The sequence below is a fragment of the Pelodiscus sinensis genome, chromosome 14 (assembly GCF_052426305.1).
Source record: "Pelodiscus sinensis isolate ZL-2025 chromosome 14, ASM5242630v1, whole genome shotgun sequence".
Taxonomy (NCBI): domain Eukaryota; kingdom Metazoa; phylum Chordata; order Testudines; family Trionychidae; genus Pelodiscus; species Pelodiscus sinensis.
Window position 1 is genome coordinate 7,643,178 of NC_143065.1, and position 18,306 is coordinate 7,661,483.

The 18,306-nt window shown below is 58.3% G+C and overlaps 1 protein-coding gene across 1 annotated transcript in view; it reads right to left on the reverse strand.

The window, feature by feature from the left end:
- Positions 1-1,178: 1,178 nt before the first annotated feature.
- LOXL1 (lysyl oxidase like 1) overlaps positions 1,179-18,306 on the reverse strand; it is a 28,134-nt gene continuing 11,006 nt past the window's right edge. The window contains exons 2-7 of the mRNA XM_014573149.4: positions 11,075-11,183; positions 8,460-8,597; positions 7,769-7,925; positions 5,939-6,034; positions 5,029-5,144; positions 1,179-1,483 (exon numbers count right to left, since the gene is read on the reverse strand). Coding sequence (XP_014428635.3) covers positions 1,477-1,483; positions 5,029-5,144; positions 5,939-6,034; positions 7,769-7,925; positions 8,460-8,597; positions 11,075-11,183 — 623 coding nt within the window. The 3' untranslated portion in view covers positions 1,179-1,476. The remainder of the gene's footprint in view (positions 1,484-5,028; positions 5,145-5,938; positions 6,035-7,768; positions 7,926-8,459; positions 8,598-11,074; positions 11,184-18,306) is intronic.

The following is an 18,306-nucleotide window of genomic DNA, read 5'->3' on the forward strand; positions in this document are numbered from 1 at the left end:
CCAGGACTCGGGCTGCTAGGCACCAGGCAATACGAGTGTCCTGTATGTCTGAGAGAGTGTCGGTCTATGTGTCTGTCTGTCTGACCGAGAATCCCTACTAACCAGACAGAGCTAGGACTCCCACATTCGGTCGACAGCTTCCTCTTCTCATCACTTACAGCAAGGTCAGGATGGTTGTGCCAGGGCAATGGGTGTGCCTGGAATGGGATTGCTTCTCAGAAAACCATGCAGAAAAGAGACAGAATCACAAGGCTGGTGAAAGGGGCTGGCTGGGGGCACGGTCCCCACTCCCCCGTCTGGGACTGCCCCAGGCCTGAGCCTCTCACCCCCAGGTGCCCGTTAGGGAGGGTGGCAGAGGGCTGAAGCCCCCCTTTTGTAGGGAACATGGCTGGCTGTTCCCCTTTGTCAGGGAGCGAGGGCAAAGTGCCCCGTTTGCTGCATTCCTCACTCTGGCTGGGAAGCGCAGGGGGCAGACGAACCTGGACCTGCTCCAGGCAGGGAACATGCCCCCTCCCCTGGCTGTGCCCACTGGAGCTGCAGTGGCCATGGAGAGGCGCTTCTCTCCTGGCCCTGAGCTGCTGTGGTGAGAGGGCTGGGGCTGTCCCCTCTCCATGGGGCAGCCTGCACCTGAACCCCTCCCCACCAGATGCACCCCAGAGCCATGAGTGGAATGAAGAAAACCAAAAGTGACTTGAGTTAAGGGCCCCACAGCACCAGGTACAAAGTCACCAAATAATAACCCCTGCGCAGTGGCATTGCCCCTACCGAGAGCTGACTGTAGCCCTCGAGGTTTGCCGAACTGCTGGGTCTCCTGAGGCAGAGCAGCGCGGGCTTGGCTGCCCACAGTTCCAGCTGACGGCTGTGGAATTGCAGGGCTAAGGACTTCTGACACTCCCACCGAGACGTCTTCGCTTGGGCACTCTGCATGCAGACAAAACCAGAGGCCACATTGAAACTTCACCTTAATTCCTGTTTGTGGCACGTTGGTGTCAGATTATTTATAATATAAAAAAATGCATCCAAATCGCAGCTGTTCTCTTCCTGCGAGGCTGAGGGCTATGGTTTGCAGTGTCACTAGCGAACCTGCACAAAAGCACAGCCCTGTATTGTACAGCTGGGCACAGGTTAGACTGGAGAGCTACCCATGACACAGTGCATAATCTACTGGTAGTGCCTGCTACAGTAATAATCCCTTTTTTATTTAACCTAAATCCTCAGAAAACTCCACTTTGAAACAGGGAAATGCCCCAAAGAGTAAAGAAAAGTTATGTATAAAAGTATTCAAAATAAACACTCTTATTTCCCTCATGTTCTTAAAATCGAGACATCGTTTCTCTCGGGGCTGCTGGAATGGAGAAACGTCTGATGCCCTCGGTACTGTGCCTCCCAGAAGCTGACATCTCAAGTGCCATCTTGAAAGCGTTGCATTTGGGATCAGCGGTGGGGGTGGGTGTTAGGCATCCCTCCCTGGATGGCTCACGACCTGCAAGGGGAAATAAGAACACCCCGCAGGCAGACTGGTTAGAAAATGCTCATTATTTCCAGGAACCAATGCCCAGTGTTTCCCTCGTCCCCTTCCCCCACTATTTTGGCAAACGCACATTTAGCAAAAGCTGTCAATGCCTGAAACCGAAAAGACAAATTGAAAAACCAGGCTGTTTACAGAAACCCGCAATCACGACGACCAAAAATGGCCATTTCAATTTTTAAACAAAAAGCTGTTTTTTCACTGGAAAAAATGTTGCAATGAAATGTATTGTGTCTGTTTATGTGAAGGGTGGGTGGCCCCGCTAAGTTTCAGCTGCGAAATAGCACAGGCACCATGGCCTAGCCCCTGACAGGGAAGTAGGAACCAGAGAGCTCCAGAAAGATCTCCTACTTGGAAATCCCAGACCCCATAAAATACTGCCTGGGTCTCCCTGGGATCTGGAGCACTGGAGCATGGAACTCTGGCCCTGCTGAAATCAATGGCAAAGCCAGCCCTGAATGTGAATGGGCCCAGGATGTCAGCCTGCAGGTTCGCTGCAATCCATGACGTGCAGAACTCCAGCAGGGCACCCTGTCCTCTAGCAGGGCCCGGCAGGAATTGCCCCATCTTCTGAGGCAGGCTGGGGGCGCTAAAGCCTGCGGCCTGACTCTACCCCAACGTACTGTGATCCAGCCCACAGTGATCGCCACACGGGCGGACAGACACCGGGCACTAGAGCGGGCAGGGACCTCGAGAGTTCAAGTCCGGACCCTGCCCACATGGCAGGGCCCAGCACCGTCTAGACAACGTTTCTCAACCTTTCTCTATAAAGTACCCCTTTTTCCAAAAAAAAAATGGTAAGTACCCCAGTGCCTACACTTTTCAGACACACACATTTTTTTCTACCATTGCAACACATTTGTTTAAACAACTTAATCGTAGCCAGGTGGGCAATGAAATGTTTGGGTGTAAAAAGTACAAAAATAATACTGTAAAAGTGCTGTAAAACTTAAAACAAACATTCTGTTTTCTCCAAATTTCAGTTGTGTTGACATCCCCCCCCCCAGACTTCTCTCGAGTGCCCTTAAGGGTACTTGTACCACTGGTCTAGACCATCCCTGATAGATGTCTATCCAACCTGCTCTCCAGAGATGGAGATTCCACGACCTCCCCAGGCAACTTATTCCAGTGTTTAACCACCCTGATAGGTAGGAAGTTTTTCCTGATGTCCAACCTAAACCTCCCTTGCTGCAGTTTAAGCCCATTGCTTCTTGTCCCGTCCTCAGAGGCCAAGGGGAACAATTTTTCTCCCTCCTCCTTGTCACACCCTTTTAGATACTTGAAAACCGCTATCATGTCCCCCCTCAGTCTTCTCTTTTCTAAACTAAACAAGCCCAGTTCTTTCAGCCTTCCCTCATAGGTCTTGTTCTCTAGACCTTTCATCATTCTTGTTGCTCTTCACTGGACCTTCTCCAATTTCTCCACATCTCTCTCGAAATGTGGCACCCAGAACTGGACACACTATTCTAGTTGAGGTCTAATCAGTGCGGAACAGAGCGGAAGAATGACTCCTCCTGTCGTGCTCACAACACTCCTGTTAATGCCTCCTAGAATCATTTTGCCTTTTTTGCAAAAGTGTTGCACTGTTGACTCATATTTAGCTTGTGGTCCACTCTGACCCCTAGATCCCTTTCTGCCGTACTCCTTCCCAGACAGTCACTTCCCATTCTGTATGTATGAAACGGATTGTTCCTTCCTAAGTGGAGCACTTTGCATTTGTCCTTATTAAACTTCATCCTGTTTCCCTCAGACCATTTCTCCAGTTTGTCCAGACCATTTTGAATTCTGACCCATCCTCCAAAGTATTGCAATCTCTCCCAGCTTCCTATCATCTGCAGACTTAATAAGCGTCCTCTCTATGCTGATATCTAAATGGTTGATGATGATATTGAAAGAACCAGCCCCAAACCAGACCCCTGCGGAACCCGGCTCGTTCTGCCCTTCCAGCATGACTGGGACCCGTTAACTCCTCTCTGGGAACGGCTGTCCAGCCAGTGATGCACCCCCCCAACAGTGGCCCCATCTAGGTTGTATTTGCCTAGTTTATCTCCAAGCGTCAGACATCCCGCAGGGCTGGAGCACACGTGCCGGCTGGCCCTGCTGGGGGAGGCTCTAAGGCATGGAGCCCTGCTCCCCACCCTCCCCATGGGCTGGAGAACGGCTCCCTGAGCCGAGGGTGAGTGAGGTGAGAGTGGGTTTTCCTCACTCCAGGTGGCCCCCAGCTGCTTTTTCTGTCGGTCAGTGACCAAGGTTCACTGCCCTGTGCTAAGGTGGGCAGTGCCCCTCCTTGCTGGAGTCTGCTGCCCTCCCTGCCAGTGCCTGTGAGTTGGCCTTTCCCACCAGGGCCCAGTGTGAGCCAGGTGCAAAACACATTTCTTACGAGAAAGTGAAAACATCCGTTCCCCTCCTGGCGAGTGTGTCCGAACCACCCGCTCTCCACGAAGGCGCCCTGGGGCCTGGCTGCGCGGCCCTGGGTGCGCAGGGCCGTCGGAGACCCGGCAGCGCGCCCCAAAAGTGTGCACAGAGAGGGCTGCGCTGTGTCCACTTGTGGGTTTGCCTTGGCCCCTCCCCCTGCCTCACGTGCACTGGGGTGAAGCTGGGCAAGGAGGGGCAGCACGTGGAGCAGCCTGGGAGCTGCCAGCTCTGGCGGGCGTTAGCGCAGCCCCAAAGCTGCTCTGATTTGTCCCAGGGCCAACATGGCCTTCCCCGTGAGCTCTGGGTCGGGAGGTGGAACTGTAGCACAATTCCCCGGTGCACTGACCCCCTTGGGAACTAGCCCTTTTGGCTGAGGCCTGCCGTGGGCATCAGGGATCATCAGATTAACCCACCTGACAGGGAGGCCTACGGAGGCGTCAGGCCTGATTCCCAGAGCCGATAAACTCCACAAGAGCAGCTGGTGCTCAGCGCCTCTGAAAATCGAGCCCCCAGTGTCTTGCCCTGGTCCCACGGTGAGTCAGTGGCAGAGCTGGCAGAGACTCCAGAGCTGTGGGTCCCAGGTGTGTGCTTGGACAACCCTCGGCCATGCAAAGCAGCAGGGTGTGGGGACACGCCTGCATGGGCCTGGCCTGGGGGAGCAGGGGCTGGGAGTCGAGGGCCTGGCCTAGGAGGTGTTTTCTGGGGTTTCTTGCGTAAGTGTTAGCAATGGAGACGTCTCACAGGACCGGCGCTGATGTGACCCCGGCCTAGCAGCGAGCCCAGGGCAGAGCGAGGTGCTTTTCGCTCTGCGTGGAGACCAGAGCACTCCGCAGGTGCATCCCGATACAGAACTGCTCCGCCTCAGGTCTAGCCTGGAAAGACGGTGCCGACCCCCAGCCCCTCCTCCAAAGTCCATCACTGGCAGCAGGTCCTGGCCCCTCCAGCCTCCCATTTCCCTTCCCCTCTCCGAGCCCATTCACCCACCCCACACGAAGGGCGGGGGGGGGGCGAGGGGAGCTGCCTGGGTGCTGCAGGGAGGGGCCGCGAGGAAAGACCAGGAGCAGGAGTTTCACGAAGGCTCTTACTGGGCAATTTTGCAGTTTGTGGTGGCAACGTAGCGTCCAGTATAGTGAATATTGCACCTCACCGCATTGTTGGTGAAGTCTGACTCCAGCACCAGGTACTTGGGGTTCACCTGAACCTGAGAAGACAAGGCAGAGACCACATGAGAACCCACCCCCGGCGCGCAGTGTAGGGCGAGAAAGGGATGGAATTGTGCATCCCACCTGGGTCCCATCTCTTGTGTCTAGCCCAGCTACCCCTGGGAGCTGTACAGCCCCATGCACAACAGGCCCTGCTCTTGGCGGGTCCCCGGCTCAACTGTAATCCGCAGCTTTGCAATGACAAGCGCAGCCGATTGCTGGGGAGGGGCCGGAATTCCCTTTAGGGACATGAACTGCCTGGCAGCTTTGCTTGCCCACTGTCCCCGGTTCGAGTTCGTGCTTCCTCCTGCAGGCGAAGTGCCTGCGCATCCGTCCCAGAAAACAAAGCGGTTTCTGTCCTGATGCCCTGTCCTGCTTCTCTGCAGCAAATGGCAAGAAAAGAAAAGTGGAAGCAGAGAGGGTCCAGCGCTGGCGTGACTGGGCTTAGCCTGCCTGGAGCTCAGTGGCACTGGGCCCGCTTGGAGCTGGGCTTCATTCGCTCCTCACAGGGCGTTTGTGTACAAGGAAAAGCAGCAGAACAAGGGCTCCAGGGGACCCCCAGTTGTTTCATTTCCTAGCCCCCCGCTGCCAATGCGCAGCTTGTCCTGGGCCTCCGGCAGCTGCTTGCTCCTCAGAGCCCGTCTGACCGGCTGTGCTGCTCAGCTGCGTGGCGATGGGCGGGCTGTGGACACACGCAAGCCAAACCCAGCACTAGCGTCACCCTGGCTGTGCAGGGAACAGCTCCCTCCAGCCACAGGCCTGCCGGAGAGGCCCAGCGAGCCGGGACACCAACCTTGAGGATGTAGTTTCCAGGCTGCACGTCTGTGATGTCAATCCACTGGCAATCGATGTCCGCGTTGTAGGTGTCATAGCAACCGGGACTCAGGCCCTGGCAGAGGGAGAGCAGTGGCCACAGGCCGTGGCGTCAGCGTTTCTCATGAGCCGCTCGCTCTGCACATGGGAACACGCTCACCCGCGGTGCGGCTCTGGGCACGGGAACACGCTCGCCCGCGGTGCGGCTCTGGGCACGGGAACACGCTCGCCCGCAGTGCGGCTCTGGGCACGGGAACACGCTCACCCGCGGTGCGGCTCTGGGCACGGGAACACGCTCACCCGCGGTGCGGCTCTGCGCACGGGAACACGCTCGCCCGCGGTGCGGCTCTGGGCACGGGAACACGCTCGCCCGCGGTGCGGCTCTGGGCACGGGAACACGCTCGCCCGCGGTGCGGCTCTGCGCACGGGAACACGCTCGCCCGCGGTGCGGCTCCGGGCACGGGAACACGCTCGCCCGCGGTGCGGCTCCGGGCACGGGAACACGCTCGCCCGCGGTGCGGCTCTGGGCACGGGAACACGCTCGCCCGCGGTGCGGCTCTGCGCACGGGAACACGCTCACCCACGGTGCAGCTCTGGGCACGGGAACACGCTCGCCCGCGGTGCGGCTCTGGGCACGGGAACACGCTCGCCCGCGGTGCGGCTCTGGGCACGGGAACACGCTCGCCCGCGGTGCGGCTCTGGGCACGGGAACACGCTCGCCCGCGGTGCGGCTCTGGGCACGGGAACACGCTCGCCCGCGGTGCGGCTCTGGGCATGGGAACACGCTCGCCCGCGGTGCGGCTCTGGGCGCGGGAACACGCTCGCCCGCGGTGCGGCTCTGGGCGCGGGAACACGCTCGCCCGCGGTGCGGCTCTGGGCACGGGAACACGCTCGCCCGCGGTGCGGCTCTGGGCACGGGAACACGCTCGCCCGCGGTGCGGCTCTGGGCACGGGAACACGCTCGCCCGCGGTGCGGCTCTGGGCACGGGAACACGCTCGCCCGCGGTGCGGCTCTGGGCACGGGAACACGCTCGCCCGCGGTGCGGCTCTGGGCACGGGAACACGCCCGCCCGCGGTGCGGCTCTGGGCACGGGAACACGCTCGCCCGCGGTGCAGCTCTGCACGGGCCACGGCTGGTCTCGCCTGCTAGTGCAGCGTGCACGTTCGCCTCCCGGCAGCGCTCGGGCCCATTGCAGGTGGCCCCGGGCGCCGGTCAGGGGTGTTAATGCACAGGCAAGGAGGACACTGTCCGTCAAATGTGGCGGTGCTCTGGAAATCCTGGGGTGGATTCCTACGCATGCCGGGGGGGTTGCTGTCGTGTGGATCGTGCGAAGGGCTCAGAGCTAGCTGTGCACTGAGTGCTCTACCCGGGAGAGCGCTGCCTGGGCTGCTTGCCCCACTGTGCCTTGCTGCCCCTTTGCCGGGCAGCCCAGGAACAGAGGGAGGCCTCAGATGGGGGCCAGGACAGCCGCAGAGGAGCCTGGCATGTGGGGCACCCCCGGCCGTGCCCCTGCCCAGGGCTGCTGTGGGGAGCCAGGGACCCAGGACATGGGCCAAACGCCCTGCCCCCACCTACCCCCCGGGGCCTGCCTGGGGGACACACTTGGACCTGCGCCAGAGCCGGCTTGTATTGCAGGGGGCATGTGAGCCTGGCGCTGGCCCAAGGGGACGGGGTCTGGTCCTGGAGCACTTGCCCAGGGCCCGGCTCTCCCGGCAGGGGGCTGGGCGGGAGCCTGCTCCCATGGGGACAGGGTCTGATCCGGGAGCGCTAGCGCAGGGCCCGGCTGCTCCCATGGGGACGGCCACTCACCTGGGTGTGGGAGGTGCAGGCGTAGCGCTTCAGGTTCCCGAAGTCGCAGGTGGTGTCCTCCAGGCAGAAACTCGCCTTGTGGCCCTCGGCCACCTTCTTCCCGCTGGTGGCGTCCAGCAGGTCGTAGTGACTGAACTCGTCCATGCTGTGGTAGTGCCTGGCGACCGGGAGAGGCCTGTACCACAGGGCTGTTCCCAGATGCCTGCCCGGGCGTCGATGGGGGCAGGGAAGTGGCAGGACCCAGACCCTCCCCTCCCCTCCCCACGCCACAGCGGCATAGTGGGCGTGTCAGGCACCCGCGCCCACAATGCATCACTCACCGCTGCAGAAGCCAGAGCTGCTCTTGGGCTGGAGCCACTAGTCCCGGGCTCTGCGATGATGTGGCCTGGCCCTTTGGGAGCCGCCCAGGGTGCTGAGCAGCACAGGGGCTCCTGGACACAAGCCGGGGAGCGGGAGGGCAGGGGATTTGGAGTTGGGATAGGTCAATGGAGGAGGGGAGGAACGGGGGGGAGCAAGTGAAGGAGAAAATGGAGAGAGGAAGCCCAGGTGGGTGCGGGATGGAGGGGCCAGTCCATTGACCTAGAGCCAGGGGTGGCTGCTTTACTGACCCGGAGCCTTGCCCTGAGCCAGCCTGGGGACCCGCTTCTGCCCACCAGTGCAAGGAGAGGGACTAGCACGGCGCTCAACTCACTGGTGGCAGCTGTGCCACTCCCAGCTGTGGCGGGGACGGTTGGGCAGGAAGTCTGCTGTGCCCTGGTTCTTCACCCGCTGTGGAAACCTCAGCAGCACCCGCACGTCGTAGTCGGTGGCCTCGGGGGTGTAGGCCGTGCTGCCGGTTCAAGAGGAGATGGGCAAAAGTCACACCACCCTGAAAGCAGCGGGAGACAGCCGAGGAGCTTCCACTGGGAGCACAGGGAATGCTTTTCGGTGAATGGCTTCTTTGGTGAAAAGGCATTTTTGGCAGGGGAAGAGGGGGAGGCGCATGCTGTTCCTGAATGCAGGTGAAAGTGGATGGTTCCTTTTGGCTTTGTCTGAAGTCAAACTGTTTGTTTCAGCTTTTCAGTGGAAGCAGCGCGTGTGTGTGCATGTGTGTGTGTGTGCGCGTGCATGTGTGTGTGCGCGTGCGTGCATGTGTGTGCGCGTGCGTGGGCATGTTGGCCAAATCAGAACAGAACCCAGGAAAGCGGATTCACTGCAGGACGACTGCAGCGTCCCCAGGGCAGACTGACCAGTATCTGGAAGCAGAAGACCCTGGGTTTGGTTTGACTTCAAGCTGCCTTTCCTTCAGCCAACCTGAAACCCGTAGTTTGCTCCGTTTGGCTTGTCATCACCTGTCCCTGGGGGAGGGGATGCTCCGTCCTAACTCCAGGCAGCGGGGGCCTGTTCTACAGCACATAGAGCCAAGGGACGCGTGTCTATTGCTTTCCAGAGCTGGTGGGTTAGAGCAGGCGCTCAGGGTCACAGTCACAGATGCACATCAAGTTGAGCGCTAGGCTTGCCAATGAGTCACTGGGCTGGCCTGTGGGCTCTGGAATTGCTGCTCACTTAAGCCCTGCCTCCCCTCGACCAGGGCTGGCATCACTGCCCTCCCTGCAGCAACCTGATGTGCAACAGCTTCATAATAACCTGGAGGAGGGGATGGGTCGCACCCTCAGCAAGTTCGCAGATGACACTGAGCTAAGGGGAGAGGTAGATACGCTGGAGGGCAGGGACAGGGTCCAGAATGACCTACACAGATTAGAGGCTTGGGCCAAAAGAAATCTGAGGAGGTTCAAGAAGGACAGGTGCAGAGTCCTGCCCTTGGGACGGAAGGATCCCAAGCACTGGTACAGGCTGGGGGCCGACTGGCTAAGTAGCAGTTCTGCAGAAAAGGCCTTGGGGATTGCAGTGGATGAGAAGCTGGATATGAGGTAACAGTGCGCCCTTGTAGCCAAGAAGGCGAATGGCATATTAGGGAGCATTAGGAGGAGAATTGCCAGCAGAGCCAGAGAAGTCATTATTCCCCTTTATTCGGCTCTGGTGAGGCCACATCTGGAGTATTGTATCCAGGTCTGGGCCCCCCACTACAGAAAGGATGTGGACGCATTGGAGAGGGTTCAGGGGAGGGAAACCAGAACTGATCAGGGGGCTGGAGCACATTCCTTAGGAGGGATTTGGTTTGTTTAGTCTGGAGAAGCGAAGACTCAGGGGGGATTTGAGAGCAGCCTTCAACTTCCTGAAGGGAGGTTCCAAAGAGGATGGGGAGAGGCTGTTCTCAATAGTGATGGATGGCAGAACAAGGAGCAATGGTCTCCAGTTACGGGGGAGGAGGGTCTAGGTTGGATATTAGGACAAATAATTTCCCTAGGCGGGTGGGGAAGCCCTGGGCTGGGTTCCCTAGGGAGGGGGGAATCTCCACCCCTTGGGGTGTTAAGTCCCGTCTTGACAGAGCCCTGGCTGGGGTGGTTGAGGTGGGATTGGTCCTGCCTTGGGCAGGGGATTGGACTCAGTGACTCCTGAGGTCCCTTCCAGCCCTAGGATTCCACTGTACCCACCATGAACGGGGGAAGATTTTCAGAGGCACAAATGACAATTGGGTGAACAGAATTCAGCAAAGCAAAAATGGATTGTCACTGAGCATTCTGAAGCATTGTTTTGGAGCTTTTCCTTCACAATGCCATTGAAAAAAATGGATGACAACACAATTTTTCTGTAAAATATTTTTGTTATACCTCAATTTTTGCTACTAGCAGAAGTTTTCATTGTAATTTTGACCCATCTTGGGACTCTGGGCGTATGCAGGAGAGGGCCTGTCCAACAATAAAACAACCAGCCTCAGACTCATTCTCTCCTAGTGGTCCTTGCCTTTGCCAGCCGCACGTTTGCACACTTCTGAGTTCATAGCTGGCACCAGAAGCGGAAATGTCATTGCAGTATCTCCAAACAATTTAGCCAGAACCATGCAATTCTTAATTACCCACCTGATCTATGGGCCCAAGAACTTTCCAGATTCAACCAGATTTTTGACTGGCCCATCTTTAACCTCAAGGCAGGAACATCAGTATCATGATCTCCAGACATTCAAACATCATGAGATTGTCTTAACATTCATGAGACTGAAAAAAAATGGATTCTTGTTCTTTGTCTTCATTTTCTGAGCCTTCACGTTTCACGGTTTCAAGCTTTTCTCTGCAACCATGAGGACTAGAACCCTCTCTTATAAAGGGAAGTTCTGATTCTCCCCTAGCACCTGACTCCAGGGGACCCCACATAGCACGAAAGGCATGATGTAATCACAGGAGCTGGCAACACGGAGTCCCCCCTTACCTGGCGAGGCACTTCTCCTCAGCAGCACAGCGGAGAGAGTAGAGGTGAGCTCTTTGGACGTAGGTGGAGGCCTGGACATAGTTGGGGTCGGGCACTAAGTCAGGGAGGCCTGCAAAAGATAGAGATGCAGCCTGAGAAAAACCGGAAACCCCACCGGCCACTTTCAGGTGAGGCTGACCTGAGAAAAACCGGAAACCCCACCGGCCACTTTCAGGTGAGGCTGGCCTGAGAAAAACCGGAAACCCCACCGGCCACTTTCAGGTGAGGCTGACCTGAGAAAAACCGGAAACCCCACCGGCCACTTTCAGGTGAGGCTGGCCTGAGAAAAACCGGAAACCCCACCGGCCACTTTCAGGTGAGGCTGACCTGAGAAAAACCGGAAACCCCACCGGCCACTTTCAGGTGAGGCTGACCCAGCAGCATTCTCAGGCCTGGAGGCAGCTGCTCCTGATTTCCTTGGTGACGGCCCAGTTTTTGAATTTCAGCTAAAGATGGAAACCCTGCCTGCTCCCCCTCCCCTTACATTTTCAAAGGCTGGCTGCTCCCTCTGGCCTCCGGGGACTGATTACAAGGCACATCCCATTGGCCGGGTTACCCTTCTAACTTGCCTTGGATTGTGGCTACTTTTCGCTTGCAAACCAGCAGCGATAGCAGCTGCCTTTGTGCTGCCTGGCTGGGGAGGCAGCCCCAGGCGTCAGTTCCTGCTGTTTCGTGATTCGTTTGTAAGTGAGCTGATGGGCCAGGAAAGGTGCTGGATGAACAGCCGTGGTAGCGGTGGACCGGAGCCAGCGAAGGAAGCTTTGAGCCCTTCGCTCGTTGGGTAGATCGCACCACTTGGGGTGCTTTCGCAGGACTCTGGAGCGGAACCGAGGCTGCGTTCTAGGCCTGGGTGCCGCCATGGCTCCGGACGGAGCTGCCGGGCAGAGAGGCCTGCTGGGGAATGTGCTGCTGGAGCTTGGCACCGGACCTGGCTGCGGTGTCCGAGGAGAAGAGCCCGGGAGATGGCAAGCAGGGAGCTCACCATGCTGTGAGAAGAGGGGAAGGGCCACGAGGGACTTTCCTTTGCACCCCAAGGGCGGCAGGATTCAGATGTTGCCAAAGCTAAACAGGAAAGGGGAGGGGCATAGGCATGAACTCCATGGTACTGCAGGGCTGTAGCACCCACGGAAAAGACTCAATGGGTGCTTGGCACCTACCCGCAGCCTGGCAGGGGGCGGACTGGGGACAGGTGGGGCAGGGGACTTGGGGCAGAGCACGGGTTGAGCACCCGTGGGACAAGGACTAAGCCGGGGCTCCCAAAAGGTCAATGGCAGGAATCAGAGCCAGTGCAGCCCCTTCCTCCTTTGTAACCTCAGGAGCTGGAACCCTGGGCCACGAGCAGCGGGCCACCGGGCGGTCGAGACGCCGAAGGAGCACTTATCGCCTGGGGTTAAGAATAATCGTCCGTTTCATGACTGGAGTCAGCAACCTGCGGTCAGCTGGCTCCAACGCCACCAGGGCGCCTGGGGACTGGGCAGTGTTTCTTGGCCAGTGGCACGAGCACCCTAAGGGGCACTGGAGAGACGTCGGGGGAGGGGGGATCAACGCAACTGAAATTGGGAGAAAACAGAATTTTTGTTTTAAGTTTTACAGCGCTTAATTATTTGTGTATTTCTTACACCCAAAAATCTCATCGCCCACCCGGCTACAATTAAGTTGCTTAAACAAATGTGTTGCAAGAGTAGAAAAAAATGTGTGTGTCTGACAACTGCAGGTACTGGGGGGACTTATGGGGTTTTTTGAAAAAGGGGTACTTTATACAAAAGGGGTTGAAAACCACCCACCTAGGTGATGGATGGAGCTTTTCCTCTCCTCTGCGCCTGTTCCCCGCTACTGTCATCCTGCACGCTGTTGCGCTGGGGTTGCCGCGGATTCGGAAAGGCCCGATCCACCGCTTACACAGCCCGTGTTTGGGGGCTCTCTGAGACAGTAACATCACCAGACTCCAACCTCCCAAGCGTTCTCTCTCTGGCTCTTATCAGAGTGGACCTTGGCCTGCCTTGGGTGTTTCCAGTTTGGCAGCTACCGGCGAGTGAGTCCGATTGGAGTGTTCTCGCAGATTGTGCAGGGCGTCCAACTCCCTCCAGCTGAGCGCCACTAGTGTGCCAGGTGAGCTGTTCAGGCGGCCTCGCACTTAGTAGACACGGCGGGGGCTGCTCTGCGGGCCAGGAGGGCTATGGGCATCGGGGAATCCCAATTGTGCCCATTGGCATCAACCAGTTTCCTCACCAGCATTTTTATAGTTCGACCATCCCAGACGACAGTGGTCGGGAGGGGATGTGGGGCCGCTGCTGGACTCAGTCTTTGGAAAACTGCCCTGTGACGTGCGATCCCTGGTCTGATTCTGCCTCCGCGGGAGGAGCTTTGCTCCACCAGCCCTTTGGCCGCGGCCTTTGCGGTGTTGCTTTTCGGCGGAAAAGCCTCCCCCATTTGGAAAAGGGATCTGTGATTACCAGAAAACCCGGATCCCGCCTGGGGTTTGTGGTCGAGGGCCTATGACAGCAATCCACATAGCCAGCCATGAGACTTTAGGGTGCATTCCATTGGGATGGGTTAGGGCTAACCGAGCACAAGTGAAGCGATCGTCACACTGTTGGGACACATCTAATCCTGGGAGTGGCCACCAACCCCTGCTCTAAAGGTGTTGGACGGTTTGGCTACTCCCAGATGTCCCCCGTAGGGCTGCCAGGGGTCCGGTTTTGGGCCAGACAGTCCAGTGTTTGAGCTTTTTGTTCGGGAAACAAACGGAAAAAACAGAACTGTCCGGGATTTTCTAACTCAGATCGGATGTAGATTGGGACGTCATGTCCAGTGTGTCCGGGATTTTTGCTGAAACCATCTGGCAACCCTAGCCCCCCTCGTGGGAGTGTCGTGAAGCATATAGCTCAGTGGCTCCCACCTGTGGTCCGCAGACCCCGCGGGCCCATGACGGCACTCTAGGGATCTGTGGACAGTTTAGGAAAGGAGAGGGAAAGAAAAGTCAGGATCGGGCCCACCGTGGGACTGGGACTTTCCACCAGGCAATTCTCGCCCTTCGTGATCAGCTGCTCGCTGCCTCCTGCCCTTGGGATGGGATCTCGATACCCCGGGAGGCACCGTTGGTCCTCCCACCACCAGCTGCGCTGCCGTTTGCGCTCCAATCCCGTGGTGGGCCTGACCCTTCCTTTGCCTTTCCTTGTTTGGTCTCCCCAGGGCTCTGTGCCTGGCCAAGGGTGGAGAGCTGGGGCAGGAGCTGCCCTTGGCCCCATAGCCCCTCTGTGGATGGGCAGGGGATGGCTGAGGAAGCAGCGCAGCCAAGGGACATGGTGCCCCCGGGGGGTCTGGAAATGTTACCAGATTGAAAAGGGCTCTGCATGCCCGAAATGACTGGGAACCCCTGCCCTAGGCCATTTCCCTTCTCCAAGGGGCAGGCCCCCCCCAGACGTGCAGTTGCAGACCGGCCCCCATCTCCCTGGGCTCCTGCATTCCCATGTCTCGGGGGCAGCTGGTCACCGGCCCCCATCTCCCTGGGCTCCTGCATTCCCGTGTCTCGGGGGCAGCTGGTCACCGGCCCCCATCTCCCTGGGCTCCTGCATTCCCGTGTCTCGGGGGCAGCTGGTCACCGGCCCCCATCTCCCTGGGCTCCTGCATTCCCGTGTCTCGGGGGCAGCTGGTCACCGGCCCCCATCTCCCTGGGCTCCTGCATTCCCGTGTCTCGGGGGAAGCTGGTCACCGGCCCCCATCTCCCTGGGCTCCTGCATTCCCGTGTCTCGGGGGCAGCTGGTCACCGGCCCCCATCTCCCTGGGCTCCTGCATTCCCGTGTCTTGGGGACAGCTGGTCAGGGTGTAACTTGAAAAGTGGCGAGTGCCTTGCCGAGTGCAGCCAGGCCTTCCTCGGGGCACTGGCCTCCCGGGACGACTGCAGCCCACTCCCACATCAGGGCAGCCCCGGGAAGCACCCGACAGTGGGGTCGTTTGTCCGAGGGAGCTGCGCGAGGCTGACCCTCTGCCTGCGTCAGGGCAGGACCCTTCTGTGCTGCAGGGGGTGTGCCGGATTCCAGACGTCAGCCCTGCTCCAGTTCCCGCAGGAGTCGGTGGGAACCGTTCCACCCGTTTCAATGGGAACTGGAGCAGGTCCGGCGCGGGTTTTCCCAGAGAACAATGCCTTCTTGTTTCTCGGCTGGCTTCCCTGGAGAGATCACGTCACTAGCTTGGATCGTGTTTCCTGCCTCTCTGCTTGGTCATCGCTGGTGATGTAATGCACAAGGGGCTGCAAACAAAGGCCAGGAGAAGGCATCAAGGGGAGCAACTGTTGTTTCGAAAGAAGCTGCTCCCTACAAAGACCAGAGAAAGGGAAGAGCCCGGGCTAAGCTGCCGTGCTTTGCCCCAGCCTTCTCCCGCGATGAGCTGCGCCTCCAGGACCCTTGCCAGGGGATTGGTCATTATTTACAAAACGTTTCCTTTTCACTGATGTGTATAATTCGTCTTGGAAACTTGAGACAGCAATCGGGTTCCTTTGCCAGCATGGGCCCTCCCCTCCCCCGAACTGCCTTGTTATTGTAGGGCTGCTCCAAAGCACTGGCCAGAGCACCCTGCCTTGTTGCGGCAGCACCGCACTCCTGACTTGTTACTCTGATCCCTCAGTAGTGCCGGGCTGTGCAAGCTAGTTGGCCGGGGAAGAAGGGTTTATTATTGTAGGGTTGCTCATCGCATGAGTTTGTTTGGTTATTGTAGGGTTGCTTTCAAGGGCTAGGCTACATGACCTGCTCTGCCGACTGGAGTTCTGTCTGAGAAAGCACCGAGGCGAAAGGCAGGTTCGGGCTTTTGTTCAAGAACCCTCAACATATTTGACTAATCACTGAATATAGAACTTGTGGCTTAAGCCACTATCAAGTTTACATGCACAAGAACCTCGACTGGTTTTGAGAACACTAGTAATGGATGTACACATCTTACAAGGGTCATTCAACTCAGTTCGCTTTCTTTCTTTCTTTCTTTCTAATTCACTGCTAGTAAAAGGAAGCAATTGGCAGCCTCACCGCACATGGTAGCTCAGCCAAAGGGGAAACACTTTGTGAAAATGTTATCAACATTTACCCACCATTTTCTTAACAATTCCCAGCTCTCCCAGGGTATGTCTACACTACCACCCTAGTTCGAACTAGGGTGGTTAATGTAGGCAACCAAAGTTGCAAATGAAGCCTGGGATTTAACTACCCCGGGCTTCATTTGCATCTTCAAATGGGTGCCGCCATTTTTAAAGCCCCGGTTGTTCAGACTCCGTGCCCGCGGCTACACGCGGCATGGAGTAGGTAGTTTGGATTAGGCTCTCTAATCCGAACTACTGGTACACCTTGTTCCACAAGGAGTAACGGTAGTTTGGATTAGAGTGCCTAATCCAAACTACCTACTCCGTGCTGTGTGTAGCCGTGGGCACGGAGTCTGAACTACCGGGGCTTTAAAAATGGCGGCGCCTGGCAAGATGCAAATGAAGCCCGGGATATTTAAATCCCAGGCTTCATTTGCAACTTCGGTTGCCTACATTAACCACCCTAGTTCGAACTAGGGTGGTAGTGTAGACATACCCCCAGTGGTCCGTGTGGGATGTTGAGCTACTTCCTTCACTGCCCCATGCCTCAGTTTCCCCTCTGTCAAAGGGGAACAGTGGCAGGGCCCTAGGGGTGGGCCCCGGGCACAGGACCAAGGCAGCACAGAGTGTAAAGTCAGAAACTGCTCCGCACCGGCAGGGGAGAGCTGGGCAGATGTGGCCCAGACTTCTCCCTGTTTCCTCCTGGCACAGGACTGGGGTGGGGGACAAGCAGTGCTGCACAGATACTGCTCCCCCAATGCTCCTCTGGTCCCCAAGGGCCGTGAGTGGCGCTTACGCAGCCCAGGTGGGGGAGGCGCCCTGGTGTCAGTCCTGGCCCTGGGGGCAGGCAGAGGAGCGAGTGGCTATGCCAGATGCTCCGTGCAGCTGGGTCACTCTCTGTATGTGGGTGCAGGGCTGAGGGGCACGGGGACACGATGCAGGTGGGAGGGGAGTGCGGGGGGTGGGGACAAGGAGAGGAGACATGGGGGCCAGGGACAATAGGAGCACTGCACCCACATGGGCCAGGGGGACATTGTCCTTAAGGCTGGCCCTGGATGGCACAACTAAGCCTCTTTGTAAACTGACTTGCACTTGCTGATGGAAAGAGCTGGAGTTGCTCTTCCGGAGGAAGGTTTGGAACAAGGGCCCCGAGAGTCCATGTCCAGCCCTGCTGCCGTGGCGCATGCTCTGGGAATGGGAATAGACCCGGCCCCACCTCGCCCACGGTGCATTCGCCAGTGTTGCGAATGGCTTTGCGATCCGGCCAGGGGAAGAAGTGGGGAAGCCTGCCGGTAGCGGCACACCCCGCCCCCGCCATGCGGGAACACCGGTACCTCGGGGCACGGGCCGCTCTGCTCTGCTTGCAGCGGGCCCAGGAGGAGCCTGGCTTCCCCCATGGAAGCTGCCCAGGGATTCTGAGCTCAGCCAGAATGGAAGTGCGGGGCCTGGCACTCCTGTGCAGTGTGAGAGGAAGGGCGCCGGGCTCAGGGGAAGGACCCATGAGCGCGAGAGAGCAAGGGAGGGAGGGGGCCTGTTATTCCCCTGGCACGCTGAACTCACATGTGGCAGTACATGTGAAGAAAGCCCCAGCCCTCCCAAGCAAGCCGCCCACAGAGTGAACACGGATCCCTGTGGGAAACCAAGACAACTCTGTTGGGCTGAGTGGTTGCTAGGTGACCTGCATACAGACAGGAAAATCCATCTAATCAGAGCCATGTGGAGGCAAGGGAAGGGACTGCGCCGCGCGGAGCGGCCAGGCCTCGCCGAGAGCCCCCCGCCAGGCCGTGGGATGGATGCCTGACCCCGTGGAAGAAGGCCCCATCAGTGCATGTGTCAGCCAGGATGCCCTCAGGTGGGCTGTGAGCGTCCGAGAGCTGCCCCAGCGGCACTGCTCCTGCAGCTGAGCTAGCTAGCTCTGTATGTCCACACACCCTGCGATCACACCATGAGCACGCCTGCCCCAGCTCCCCTCGGGAGCAGCTGCCCTGCAGGAGCCATAGGCTTGGTCTGCCTGCTGTTAGGGGAAGGAGATGGGAACTGGGGGAAGACTGGGATGGTGTTTGGCTCCTGGACATCACAATCAAACAATCCTGCACCTATACCAGCCCCCTGGCCAACTGGTCCG